This window comes from Acanthochromis polyacanthus, chromosome 14 (assembly GCF_021347895.1).
Source record: "Acanthochromis polyacanthus isolate Apoly-LR-REF ecotype Palm Island chromosome 14, KAUST_Apoly_ChrSc, whole genome shotgun sequence".
Taxonomy (NCBI): Eukaryota; Metazoa; Chordata; class Actinopteri; family Pomacentridae; genus Acanthochromis; species Acanthochromis polyacanthus.
Window position 1 is genome coordinate 23,473,831 of NC_067126.1, and position 15,179 is coordinate 23,489,009.

General features: G+C 39.3%; 1 protein-coding gene across 1 annotated transcript in view; it reads right to left on the bottom strand.

Annotated features, from left to right (window-relative positions):
- Positions 1–15,179, bottom strand: part of LOC110957809 (partitioning defective 3 homolog B-like) — a 241,583-nt gene that overhangs the window by 96,017 nt on the left and 130,387 nt on the right. Inside the window, 2 exon segments of the mRNA XM_022204011.2 lie at positions 13,435–13,492; positions 13,495–13,662. Of these exon segments, the coding sequence (XP_022059703.2) occupies positions 13,435–13,492; positions 13,495–13,662 (226 nt within the window).

Sequence of the window (15,179 nt, forward strand, 5' to 3'; positions counted from 1 at the left end):
AGCCGAGTCAATCATAATAAGGGATTGTGTTGGGAGAGGCCAAAGGCATATCAACACTTTGAGCCAAACATGGAGCTATGGTGACAAAGTCTGATTGATATTTAAGCATCCAATCATTTAGCGGCAAAAAAACCCCACCATACACATGCACAGCCCGCTCGTGTGCTGACGAAAAAAGAAAAACCTGTACTCACAGAAGCTCATTAAACTTTACACCCCGGCAGCAGCAGTGAGAAGGACGTGGTGAATTGAGCCAGTCAAACCTGCTAAATAGTTAATATCTCAAACACGCAAACCGTGACCTTATAATGCGCTTTATGTTTTATTTATCTAGTCAATTTATTGATGTATTATCCTTTTTGTCTCTGCTGTGCACTACCGCTGATGCTTTTGAAGTGTCGCCGCACCTGCTAGTTTACTATTTAAAACAACACTCATGGCAACTTTAAAGTATGATTGCATTGTTGTTTTAGCTTGTGTATATGTCTGCATTGCCGTAATAAAAGAAGGCGTAGTGTGAGCACTGCTGTAATAGGGTTTCTTTGAAATGCCTGATGTGGACTGGAGGGTAATGCCTATTTACCACCTAGAGAGGGGGAGTCGATGGGCAATGAAGGGCTACAATCATCTGTGTGCATTAACAGCATGTGTGTGTATTTGCCTCACAGGGGACAAGCCTTGCTCTAATTACTGCTACCTACAGAGCCTTACCCTTTCCTTCAACTCTCTCTCTTACCCTTACTTACCCCTCTTTCACCTTTATTCCTTTTTACCTTTTCCTCTTTTTTTCATGCCACGGCACTCACTTTCTCTTCTCTCATTACCCTCATTTCAGTTTCACTCTGTCTGTAGCTTACCTCGCATTCGCCCTTACATCTCGCTGCCTCGTTTGACAATCCCCTTGCTATCAAACACTTCTCACTTATCTTAATCTCTGTCATGCCCTCCTCTACTCTCTTCTCTTCTGTGCTACATGTCATCCCTGTTTCCTCTCCACTGCTAGCTTAGACTAGAAAAGACCAGTGATTGAAGAGCACTAAATGCTGACAATGAACGCCTAGATCCTCAGTAAAATTAAAAGTAACTCACATATTTTAGCCCCAAGATCATTTCCCTATTGCTACTTAAAGGGCATGAATGGGAAAAAAGGCTAACACATGAAGTTAAATTACTGCAAAAAGTAATTAATGCTTTACCTTTCAGAATCCAGTTAAAAGCATTGGCCACCCAAGTGCAACACTCCAACGACCACTGAGGGATTGAACATCACACTGTACACCATTGAACACTCTATCAGGAACACTTGCCCACCTGCTTATTCATCCAGCTATTGAATTAGCCAATCATGTGGCAGCTGTGAAAAGCATAAAATCATGCAGATACAGTTCAGGAGCTTCAGTTAAGTTCACATCAAACATCAAAATTGGGAAAAAAGTGAGGTGTCAGTGGTGTTGACCAGAGCTTGATTGTAGGTGCCAGAAAGGCTGATTTCAGTATTTCTGAAACTGCTGATTGTCTGGGATTTTCACGCACAATAGTCTCTGGAATTTACTCAGAATGGTGCAAAGAAAAAAAAACCAGACAACAAAAAAACAACATGCAGTGAATGGCGATTTTGCGGACAGAGACATCTTGTTGATGAGAGCAGTCAAAGGAGAATAGTTGGACTTGTTTGAGCTGCCACAAAGATACAAAAGATAAGTCAGAAAAGCACTTTTACAACTGTGGTGACCTGAATGAAAGATTGGCTACAACAGTAGAAGACTACGGAAAAATCCACTTATGTCACTCAAGTGCAGACATCTGAGGCTGCAATGGGCACAAGCTAAATGAAACTTGTCAACTGAAGACTGGAAAATTTGACAAATCGAAATAAAATAAGAAAAAAAAAAATCTATTTTATACCTCCTAAATACAGTCTATGCTTTATGGCTACAATTTACAACCTTATAATGACTTCTTCCAACATCATATTGCACCACATCACAAAGCAAACTGGACTTTAAATTCCTCCCCACTCCCCAGATCTGAATCCAACAGACTATCTCTGCGATGATGTGGAATTCCACATTTGCAGCATGAGCGCAGCTGACGAATCTGCAGAAGTTCTGTGACGCAATTGTGTCACCTCATTCTCAAAGGAAAGTTCACAGCGTCTTACGGAGCCAATGTTGCCGAGGAGAGGAGCTGGTGTCTTTCCATCATTCGCTCATTACTTGCTTCTCTCCTCTACTTCAAAAACATCACTGTGTTTACTGCATCTTCACTGTAGGGTCAGTGCCAAAGAAAAGACTGATTACAACAAACAAGCAACCATCTGCGACTACGGAGGATTTAGCGCCACAGAGCAGCAAGATGAAAGGGGCAAGAACAGTAAAGGAAGGTACAGAGAATGGAGGAGAATATATAAACATAATGGACACATACAGTTTAATTAGAGCCACTTCCCCCCCCAGTTCCTTTTTGATTATGTCGTTACTGGGCTATCCTGGGAACCGACATGCACGAATTTGGACGCGCACACACTCACGCAACAAAACAAAGATACGTCCATGAAATAAAATATGGTCAGAAACACACAGAGTGAATGGGGGTGTAGTATTGACTGCGAGGGAGGAGGGAAAGAAAAAGCTGCATATTTATAAAGCTACAATATGAGAGGAAAAAAGAGAAATAAAGAGACGCTGCCACAGTCTTCAAACTGAGCACAAAGGGTTGTCTGTAACAACAGTCATAAGTGTATTTGCTGTTGTACGTGCACACATACTGTGAGATAACAAAACACATAAGCAAATTGGAAGCAAATTGGCTTGCTTTGACCTTTTACTTTCTGAGCACCATTGTGTTGAGGAGAAGGCAACACTATAATTTGTTGAATTTTTGCTTTTTTCTGTCATTTTTTAAGCTATTACAGCGGGCTGTCAGCGTCTTCCTTTATCACGTTCTTCCTTTTCAAATGAATTTTGTCCAACAGAGATGATCAATTAAATCCCAAATACGTTTAGAAACAAGGTTCTTTAGATGACACCGATTTTCCATTTTCCATTTCAGGTTCAAAGTGGATAAGAACATGTGGTACAGAAGAACTGAATTGGGTTTTAAACAATAAAACAGACAAGCATGCCACACACATACACGCACACACACATAGCCTGATTGTCCGGAACACATTTTTAAATTTACAAGTTACGACATTATCACTTGAGCGTCGTTTCACAAGGAATATCAGAGTAAGATTAGCAGCTGATTAGCAGCCAGTTAGGATGAATACATTACCTCTTGTTGTGTCATTAGTGGGAACAGAATGATGACTCATGAATATTCAGGAGCTAACACCACAATCTGTATGGAAAGTGTATGGCTGCACATTTACATGTGAGAAAGATTTAATTAGAAATATATATCCAGGTTTCTTTAAGCGTCCATCTATGTGAGGAAAGGTGGAACAAAAAAGAACCAAATAACAACATTCAATCCAAGCTGAACGCTGTTTCTTTTGTGTTTACTGATAAAACCAAAAGGCTAAATGTACATGAGAAGATGATGAAACATTCCTCACTCTGTTCTCAGGCCCTCTCCTTGGACGTATTTTTAAATATCAGCTTCACTTCACAGAGCAACCAGCAGCAGGCACAGTATGCCAACAGTATAACACCATAACCGAGTGTCAACACTGTCAATATTTCAAACATTTCAGAAACTTTACTGCACATGTCATCATCACAGATGGCGAGGAGGACTGTTTGCACCTGGCTGCTGAGTCATTTTGGGTTTAGCTTTAGCTTGCCAAACACAGGTGCAGGTTTCCATAATTAATATGGTGGAATTTTTAACTTCTGCTTTTTCTTACATGCCCTTGCTACAAATGTGGTGAGGTTTCTTGATATTTTTCTAAAAGTTTGTGTTTTTCCTCTCAAACTGAATGTACGAGTAAGGACTCTCTGGTCACAGGCACGCAATCACAGATGGCAGGCCAAGGAGGAAAGCATAGGGATTGGATATATTTTTTTCCCTACTATTACATTGTCTTACCATATCAAGAATCCAAACACTGATACTTTGGGATGTCCTTTATGACCCCAATATACAATATTCTTACCCAGAAATCTCCAAACTACAACTACAGTAAACAATATTTAATGTTAACTGGTTAATTTATGTACTTTATAGAATTTCTACATTGCAATTGCAGGTTCATCTATGCAACCTTTGTTTATGCTATTTTGGGAATGTGATTTTGGAATTTGGGTGTTTTAAGCATACATATTCTAGGGTTTTACTCATTCTATGTTTACATTTTTTCTGGGATACACACTACCAGTCAAAAGTTTGGACACACCTTCTTATTCAGTGGTTTTTATTAAATTATTTTCTACATTGTAGATTAATAATGAAGACATCAGAACTATAAAAGAATACAGATGGAATGACGTTGCAAACAAAAAAGTGTTAATCTTCAATGTTAATCTATATAGTAGAAAATAATATAAATAACTGAAAAGCATTGAATGAGAAGGTGTGTCCAATCTTTTGACTAGTAGTGTCCTTATGATTTTTATTTTCTATATAATATTGAACCTTTTGGTTGAATGATGTTTTACATGTTGGATATGTTGATTGGTTGTGAAGCTGAGCCCAGTTTTTATGAGTTAGACAGGAGTCTTTATATAAGTTTGCTTTAATTGATAAAAATGAGAGAAATGAGTTGTTAGTAACATTTCTACTTTAAACCATACACACTATTATCTTTGCCTTATAGCAAACTCTGTGATGATGAGGGGGTTATTTGAGAGAGGCTATTTGGTATGAACAAGTGGAACAAACAACAGCTGTAATACACACAGAATCACACACAAGTGGAAAAGGGGAGTGTTCAGAGGACTGTTCCACACTTGTGCTTCTTGATAGAAAACCCACAAAACAACAAATGAGGAAAAAATGATTGTCAACATCTGTGACTCTCACTTCACCTATTCTTTCTATTCCCGTGCCCTTCTCTCACTTCCTCCCTCTGCCCCTCCCAAGACATGCCTCCCTTTGCTATCACTGGCAAATGGCTTCTTGAGGGAATAGGTGATTGACAAGCGTGCTCGGAGCACACACACGCACACACACACGCTGATGATTGGCAGGCATGACATCAGTCAGTGACACCTCAATGACTTCCTGTCATGGTGTTTGACTGGCAGAGTCCTTCCCCTGTTTCAAGCATGTGCTCTCTAATTACTAAACAATGACAGGCAATGTCTGGTCAGGAGACAGGATTTTTTTCCTGCATTGAAAATTGGAAATCATCTTGCACAAATTTTGTTATGCTCTTACTCAGACCTGACCTGGTTATTTGCTGCTAAGTGATTAAAAGTGAATAAATGCTTATCTGAATATTGTGTTTTAACTTTAGAATCATAGTCTGAATTGTAATCAACACACCGCTGGTTGTTAATTGTAAGTAATTATGCCCTCAAAGTAAAATTCAGAATTCTAACAAGACAATGCAACGTTGTTAAGTATAATGACAGACAGGAGAAGACACCTGCTGAGGATGGAACTCACTCCACATGATCATCTAGTTTCTCTGCTAACTGTTGCTGCTAACTTGTGTGTGGATGTATTTTTGATGTCAGTACAGATGGCAGATAAACAAAAAAAATGTGGACATAAAATGTTACTTTCTGGCTGTTCAGAAAAAAATAAAATAAAAAAATAATTGATTTATACATAAGTAAAGCTATCGTAAAATGTATTTGGACTAATTTTATTGGCCTCAGGCAGATAAGGAGTCGAAGAAACATCAGTCGTGGGCAAATATTAATATTTAGCGCTTTTTTTAACCATTTTGGGACGTTTTAGAAGGTGCATCTGAATGTATTCATGTTGTGGGAGAGGCTTAAGACAGGGAAGAGAGAAGCTGCAAAAAGATCACTGTTATTTCATACTTTATTTGACCTTTTCTAGATTTCTTTACACTGCAGTTGTAAGTTCCATTTTTTTTCTTTTTTTTTTTTGCGGTTTGTTTTCACTTGCTATTTGGTTAGGTTTAAGCACAAAACAGTTTACAAAAATATCTTGCTTTTAGTTAAAATGCATCTTTTCCTATTGTCAGCTACATCTTAGAAGCTTGGCTACAGTTAAGCAACAAAACTACTTGGCTCGGTTTAGGAAACCATCATGGTTTGGATTAAAGTGCAACACTGTGTGTTTGAAGCTGTTCCTCCATTTTCTGGGTTACTAACGTGATCAGTCTAGTCCTCTCAAACATATGATCGGTTGGTTTAAATGGAAATGTCATACTGATTAGAAATGTATTTCTGATACATCACACACTAACGTAATTAATGACTTCCCTAAACGGAATTGAAAATTACACCTTAGTTTTACAGGGCTGTATTTTTTTGATGCAGGTGTTGTATAATGCTTGATACTACAGCACTGCACCTGTAACAAAGTCCCATCCGGACACAATCACATGTACACAATTTCCTTTCAAGTCTTCTTTGGCTACCACAAAACCCATATGCAGATGATTTGGATGTAATGTGGAGCTCCGCCAATCACAAAACCTCCCGCAAATAACGGGGACTGCGACTTCAAAGTGAGTCCATTTTCTACCATCAACCTTTTCATACACGCCACACGCACACATTCAAAAACACACTGGCATACAGTTCGCACAGACTTGGGTTAATAGGCCTAGCATGAAGCTCAACCATTACACAGCCCACAATGAAGCTAGTCAGGCCTAATGGGCCCCACCGTGGAGATAGGCTAATAGTCCCAACGATGGAGCACTTTAAGTCTAAAGGAGGTGCAGCATTATGACCTGCTGGAGCGAGTGGAGAGGGAGGGATTAGAGCAAGAAGCAAAAAAATGGGACAATATGCGCGAGTGTGAAATTACATGTATCATGCAGAGGTAAAGAAACGGTTTCCGGGTTGGTGGCTGCCACCTCAATTGGGCTGCTTTTTGAGTTTTAAGTTTTGGTGGGGTAATACCTTCCAAATGAATTTTCTCTAATGAATTCAGCAGTTTAATTAGACTATTCCGCAAATATATACAGATATGTACACATAAAAATCACACACACACACATCCGCACACAAAACAAAGCAACAGAGCTAGATGTTAAGTACAGCAGTGCATGATTACAAGCCAGCAGGCGCCCATGCATTCATTATCATAGATTCTCATAAATTCACACTGTTTTAAAACTGAAAATGAACAGCATGCGCACATACTCTGCAAGGCACATCATCACGTAAACACGATGCACTGACAGCAGCAGCACCGGTCCTTGTCCCATTCTGAGAGACCTTGTCCTTTTCCCAGTCTCACCTAATAGATTGCCATATTTTCATTTGTACAGACAGTCCTTCTCTCTCTCTCTCAGAGCCAAACACACACACACAAACAGACACACAGATGACAGCACAGCTCGAGAACCATACTCTCCACCCGTGTTAATTATGTTGAGCACTGAGTTATGGTTGTGTACAGTACTGATGCGTGCACGATATACAGTTATGTACAAAATTATTCACATCCATGCCAAATTTTGCTTTGTAGTGAATCTGTGTTTGACCGAGAGGGTTTGTTCTTGCTGGAAATGACACAGACAGTAGGGCTGACGCCACACTTCTCCAGTCACTCACTAGTCCAAGTCACAACTAAAACCAAAGAGCTTAATGAGCTCCCTATTATTGTCCATCACTGAGACAGAGGTGCACACTGTGGTTACCCGCAAGACTGGGAAAGGCTATAAAGCCATATCCAACTGTTTTTAAGCACCAGTGGCTACAGTGCCAAGCAAAGCCAAACTGTACAATGAGTCCCACACTGTGAAAAATAGGGGAGGTCACAGTAGGAAGCCAAAAGTGACCCCAGCACTGGCAAGAATAGTAGTGTGGCTTTAACAACTACAAAAAACTCATTTGAATAAAACAAAGAATGTTTTTGGTCATCAGTTCTATGGTCGGAGAAGTTGACCATGGAGTTGTTTGGACACAGGGACACGGATTGTGTTTGATGAGAGAAATAAGAAGCATTCAAACTAAAGAACTCCATCCTCACACTCAAACATGGTGGTGGGGATGTAATGTTTTGGGGTGCTCTTCAGCTGAGGAGCTGGGCAAACCTGTCAATGTAAACAACGTCATTAGAAACGAGGAAGACATTAGAATTCTGGAGGAAAACATCAGACAGTCTGTTGAAAGACTTGACTTTGGGCAGTATTGGACCTTCTAACAAGATCAGAATCTGCAACATGGAGTCAAAGTGATCAAGAAATAGTTGGCAGAGAAAAGTATTAATAATGGATAATTGTGGACACAGTCTTTCTAGTTTACAAAAAACAAATAACAGTATCAACAAAATGAATATATAGCAACATAGGAATAGTTAAAATTTATCAGTAAGGTCTAACACAATGTCTTAGCATCTTTTGTGCCATTTTATGTCATTTCTAACCAGAGGACACGTACTGTTTCAATGAAAGTTCACTAAAAATCTAAATTCAATATTGGTATGAACAATTTGGGTCTTAACTATAAATGTTCTGAGGGTTTTTGGATTCATCTGGGTTTCAGAAAGAGAAAACATGCGCAGTTCAGACAAAAAGAAAGGGTCACACAGCAGCAGACATTTTGGAGAGCTCACGGATGCATACAACACATGCACACACATGCTGTCAGGAAGATTCACAGTCACCACGTGCCAACTATATGACAACCATCTGACTGTGTGACCAATCATGTTTTATCATCACATGAATATTCATGATGGTGGGGTGGTTGTCACAGTGCGTGCACACATACGCACACTCACACACACTCACACACACTCACAGATGACTGGCATATCTGATTGGCAGGTGGCAGCGGTTCGAATGACAGAGCCAGCTGTCCACTTTAAAGGGCATTTTAAACAAACACTCAGAGCCTGACTTTAATGCCTGGGTTAACAATGGCAATGAAACATTGCAGTAATTACATTACCACACTTATTTATCCTGTTACACCCTCTCTTCGTTCACATTAAAAATTCAAATGTAATATGATTCACTTGGAAATTGAAGTTTACAAGTAGGAAGTAAAGAGCAAGATAACAGAACTAATACAACTCTATGTCTTTGCAAATGGTGCTGGAATGAAAAAAAATAAAGCAGTTAAAGAGATCTTGTGCATCAAATTTGTGAAGCAACCAGTGACATTGGTAAACACGAACATTTAACTACTGTAAAACCAGAGACCTTGGAGTAAGGCTGAGTATTCCATACTACCTCTCCTCCAGACCATTAGGCCAATCAAAGGTGCCCTTAGATGAATATGACAAATCAGCAGCTCAGCCTTACTGAATAGCACCAATTTGCCTTCTCAGTCTACCACCATTACATGCAATCAAATGCAGATAGAGAGCTGGAGCTGGAGGGAGCAGACGGAGAGGAAAAATTGGAATGATCCAAAGATTAGGGGGGTGGGGGTGGAAAGAGTGAGAGAGGAGGGGGGTGTTATAGAAATATGGTCAGAAAGAGGAGAAGGAGAGAAAGGTTCAGATTATCGCTGGTCTCTAATCAAGACTCTCTTATGGTGATGAGCGATGAGGTGTGGAGGAAAGGTCTAAAAATATCCTTGGGTGTATTATATGGTTTCTTAAAGCACTCATGGCAAGATGTGATAGGGGAACTGGTGGTTAGATGAAAGGATGGATGGAGGCAGAGGTGCATGGAGGGAAGGCTTGGTGAGATTAAACTAGAGATGTTCTCCGGTGTGCTGCATGGGCTGTCCAAACCATAATCAAACAGAGTGGTAGACAGGCAGAATAGAGATGGATGAACACAGAAAGAGGGCATTAGCTATAACCTTTCCTGAACTCTGAAGCACTTAAAACATTACTAAGACGGTAAGACGAAAGTGATGGAGTACAGCAGGTGGACAGAATGATGTCCTTAGGCGTTTCACGTAGTGGATATGGAAGAGAAAAAGAATAATGGAGAACTACAGGTGCGACAAAAGGAGGAATGTTGAATATCAAAAGGTATGTAATCTGTGAATTCACAGGAATAGAAGTATATTGCATTGGTGATACAAATTATATTAGAACTGGAATCGGATTTGACAGTAAAATCCATCCGGCATTCAAAAAAAAGCTAATTGCTTTTTAAACTTCTGCCTCTTTGCCCTTGTTGGTAATCTTATAACTGAGTCACCATAACCAAATAAACAAATGTCACCAATACAAACAGAAAACTGATTGCTGCAATTTAAAAAAAAAAAATTCAAATCAAATATGAGCTCCATATCTGACTACTGACTATGATCATTACACTCAAATGACAATTGGTGAAATCCATATAGACTTGCAAGTATGTAACTTTAACAGATCTGCTTACAATGAAAGCCACTGGAAGCTGAATATGGGCTTCCCTTCCTGTCCAACAGGTAATAAAAATATGTGTTTTCTGTTGTTTGTGTTACATCTCAAGCGTAAAAGGCTCCCCTTAAAGAGTTTGCTGAGTCTGCACTTTGAAGGAAATGCTCAGTCATGACACTGGCATCTTCTAGTAAATAGGAAAACCTTACGGACAATTTGGAAAGGTAGAAAAACTTTCACTGGAGGTCTTCTTATTAAATATATACAGGCCTATAAATTCACTTAAATATGATTAAAGTCGAACCATTCAAGATTTTCTTCCCCCTCAGGTTTAGTTGATTTAGTTTTGAATTGAGTTAGATCACTAAATTGTAAATAACTAACACTGAATGGAAAGACCACTTTGCAAAATTCAGTCAAACCTTGTTCTCCCATTTTCACTAATGCTCAAATCATCACTACTTTTAAATTTACTTAGAAATCTTTGGAAACTCAACAGCGGGGTCTCCTCACATGAAAAAAGAAAAATTTTTGACTAGAATAAATCACAGACCCTGCTTTGGACAACTTTCACTATTTACTACCGTTAGAACACAGCTGCCAATGAAATATGGGATATAAAGGTCTTTTACAATTTGGGCAAAGCAATCGTTTATCAAAACTGCTCAATTATCAGGAACTTTCTTCCATTTTCAAGGTCTCTTCGTCTTCTGAGGCTTCCAGAAGTGCATTATCAAGCTAAATATAGCTATGAAAAAAATTTAGATTCTTAAGGTCACGCTATGAAACTGTCACTAATGCTCAATTTAATTTCTTTTCATGCTACCCAAAGTCAAAACCTGTGCAGTGATGGACTGTAATTGCTAAAGGGCTGACACTTCAGGAAGACCTGACAAAGATTGAGACAGGTGGATAAGCCGTTAGGTAGATTTATAGCTACAAAAAAAAAAAAGAAAGTGGCTGTAGAAAAAGAACACAGTGTACAGTACACACTACATACCATCCTCACATCTGTTTATCCGTTTGTCTTTTCATGAACAAAACTGATATGACAAAATTAGGAACAGGTTTGAATATAAAGAGTCATTTACAGTGCATAAAAAAGGCAGCATTTTATATATATATGAGTAAGTCCTGCAGCTATGAGAGAGAGAGACAGCACACTAAGATGAGAATGAGGAAAACAAGGTGGAAAAGAGATGAAGAAAAAGGTGGTGACCTTCAAAGAAAGAGCATTAAACCTATTCAATTAAGTGAAATTACTGCATATTAGTCTAATTGCCTTATATTTCACTTTAAATAACATGCAATTTTCAGATATAATCATTGTGATAAACTGGCGCTTTGAAATCTGGAAGTGTTTCTTTTGTGCTCTGGTTCACACAGACTGCTTTTGTAAGTGTCTTTTGAAAGGCTGCGGCTGTATTTTGTAGATCAAATTGCATGCAAGTGTTTTTCTTCAGATCTGTATCTATGTAATGGTCATGTGAAATCCCACTTCGCAAAACAACCGTGGTGAAAAGAAGTGATATTAGGTAGCCATTAAGGTAGAAAGTACAAATTGTTCATAGAAATACTTTGGCCCTTTCATGCTGTGTGTCTATATATACTGATAGGCATAGTGTTAACGTAAATCACACAAAATAGTTCTGGCTGATAATTTTCAGCACCTCTTAAAGAAATTGGTGCACCGCTCTTAGATTGGTCTTTGCATGCTTGAGACCATGTGACAGTATTTCATGAGGGAAAACGACCTCAGGGTTCATGTTTGTCTGATACCGTATGAATGCATTGGGTGTGTTGAAAGTGTGCTAATTTCTGTGAACACTGAACATGTATGTGCACATACTTGTGGATGACTGACTCCAAAGATCAGATTTTCTGATATTTAACAAAGGCAGGATTGTTGTCAAGCAGACCGCTTCTCACAAAGTGTGACACAATATTATTTTGTTAATAAATGCTTGATAAGATTACTTTTCCTTATGTATCCCCTTGCATCAAATAAAAATAAAATTTCAGTAACAGTAACATAAAGATCCAAAAGCTGTAGTTGCTCATGGCTTCTACGGGCAGGATTAAAGTCAAAAAATAAATGATGAGAGTGGAACATTGAGAGACTGTTAAAAAGAGAAATTTTCTTTCAGTTTTCAGCTCAGACACAAGAATTTAGCCACTCAGGTACAGCAACAGTTAGCAGGTCGTCATGGGCTGACTCTGATTGGCTGTGCTGATACCAAACAGGACCAAAGTCGCAACTCCCAAGACTGAAATACAGTGGCACCAATGACCAGCAGAAACTATTTACATTCACAAAGCGCTGACTTCTCCCTGGAAATAATTTTCAACAATTTTGTAATCATAATAAAACGTCATTATGGCTTCAGATCATAAATGTAGTAAGTGTGCTTGTGGTCTTTTTGTAAATCAGTGCTTTGCTGACAATAATCAAAGGCTAATAGAAAGCTTTGATATTTGCTGTGTGGTCACTGCCAGACAGCTGTGACTAACAGTTGGTTTGCCTGTTGCTCTCCCTACCTACTGAGCTGGTGCTGAGATGGGCTTTTGTAGCTTCAGGGTAATGAAAAACCTAAATATTTTTTCCAGACTTGCTGTTCCAATATGTTTGTGGTTATAGGGGGACTTGATTATGATACTTGCTGTTAGCACAATGCCAAAGTAGCTAGCGCTAGCCCATGTGAGGTGTGGACCAGTCAGTGTTTCCAGAGAGCTGAGGTCCGAGGTAGTGGACCATGTCTCCTGAGTGTGAAAGGCAACGCTCCTAACTCCTTTTTTTCTGAAGATCCTGGCACCAAACAGGTGGTTGCAGTCAAACATAATCAGCAATTCGGCGATTCAAACCAGCTTCAATGCATACCAGTACGTGACGTCACACCTCCTCACTTTTATTTGTATATGGAGTTTATGGTGGGACTGCAGTAATGTAGCACAGCACAGCTATATCCAGCTGTGAGACTGGAGTGAAAATACATGTCATCACTGTTTGGCTCTGTGCAGTTTTTGCTAAAGCGAACCAGCCCTTGCAAATGGAAAATGCCCTTTACTCACCTCAGCAGGCCAAAGCCTATTTTCTTGCTCTTCTTTTCTGTCTCCTCAGGCTCCTCTGCTTTCTTTTCTCTTTCTCTTTTCCTTTCCCCTTGCTCTTTTCTTTCTTCTTTGTTTTTGCTTTCTTTTTCTTGTCTTTTTTGGATTTCTCCTCTATCTGATCACCAACTCCCTGGCGGGATGAACTGCTGGCAGGGGTGTCCCGGCCTGAACTCAGCTCTGAACCGTCATCTAGAGACAATGAAAAGAGACAAAGAGAAAGATGGGGATTAGAGTGAGTGGTGAAAGAACAATGTTTCAGAGAGGACTGAAGTAGTAAAAGAAAAGAACTACAATGGGTTATTTCCACATCAATGAAACTGGAGAATCAAATCACTGACATAACAAATTGATGGAGGCTCTGACATTAAGCCAAACAAGTGAACTCTTTGTATGACAAATTACCAATGAGATACTTAATGGGAGTGCCAAATGTGTTGTATCTGTTTTAGATATAAAATCAGGTAACATTTGCTACAACAAAATACAGACCACTTATCAGTTTCCAAGGAAACACACGCTCATTTGAACACCAAAACAAATCATTATACATCAGTGTACACATCCTTAAACGAACAACCCAAATACAATCTGGCACATATTGTTCAGATTTCTCGACTCTACATCTTCGCAGCACAGTTATCAACTTTACAGTGAATTAATCAACTCTTACATATAAAACACAGAAAATGTTCAAAGCGTAAACTGTGATGCCTCATTACTTCTTCACCAGACTGGAGGTCTGGTCTTGAATAGCAATGATTACACACACACACACACACAAACATACAGACACACAGACGAACAGACTAATTGTCAGATTTTATAAGATAACCAAACCAAATTGGTTATGTCGATTGAGATTTAATTTTGTGTGGATACTCACTTCAGCCTTAATTACAAAGACTGTCCACCAGCAAAATGGGAGTGTGTGTTTGTGTGTGTGTGTTTATATTGCTGCAGATCCACAGCCTCGTGTTTGCGCTGGTCCCTGTTACCCTCCAACTGCTGGTCCCAATCTCAAAATGACCACAACAACCACAGCTGTGATTGCAGAGTTTCTTAAAAACAGTGAGACTTACACAAATGTTTTCTCACTTGGGTTTGTTCGTTAAATTTGGGCGACAGAAAAGGCAGGGAAATACAACTGCATTTGCTATGAAACATATCAGTTAAATCTGCCAATATTATAGATTTATCACTGTCAAGTCACATGATGTAAAGCCAGTCACTGAGCTGTTTCCTTCACCATACCAAAAAGACTAAAGTACAAAATACAAAGACAACAGAAGTAAAGAAACAGACAAGTGGAGGAAGAACTATTCACTGTAATCCATCCCAGATGAAATAAGACCTCAAACCAAGTGACTCAAAGCCTCTGTTGAATAGCCATCTTGACAACTGAATTTACTGGAAACTGTGAAGCACTATGGCATTAGCTGGACTCAAATCGCGATCCCACACAATTCATCAGCTGTACATGAACTCTGGAATAAATTAGACGTGCACTTGGACTGTCAAAATATTGTCAGCGTTTCCCTTCCTGACAACACAGTTGGTCTGCAAGTAAAACTGCTAATCCACTTTGGAACAACTGTAGTTGATAAGCATTTACATTTGACGCTACGGTGATTTAAGGCCGAGCAAAAGAGCATTGGAGAGAGGCATGCACACCGGAGGAGGAGGAGAGATAAATATTCAGCGCACTT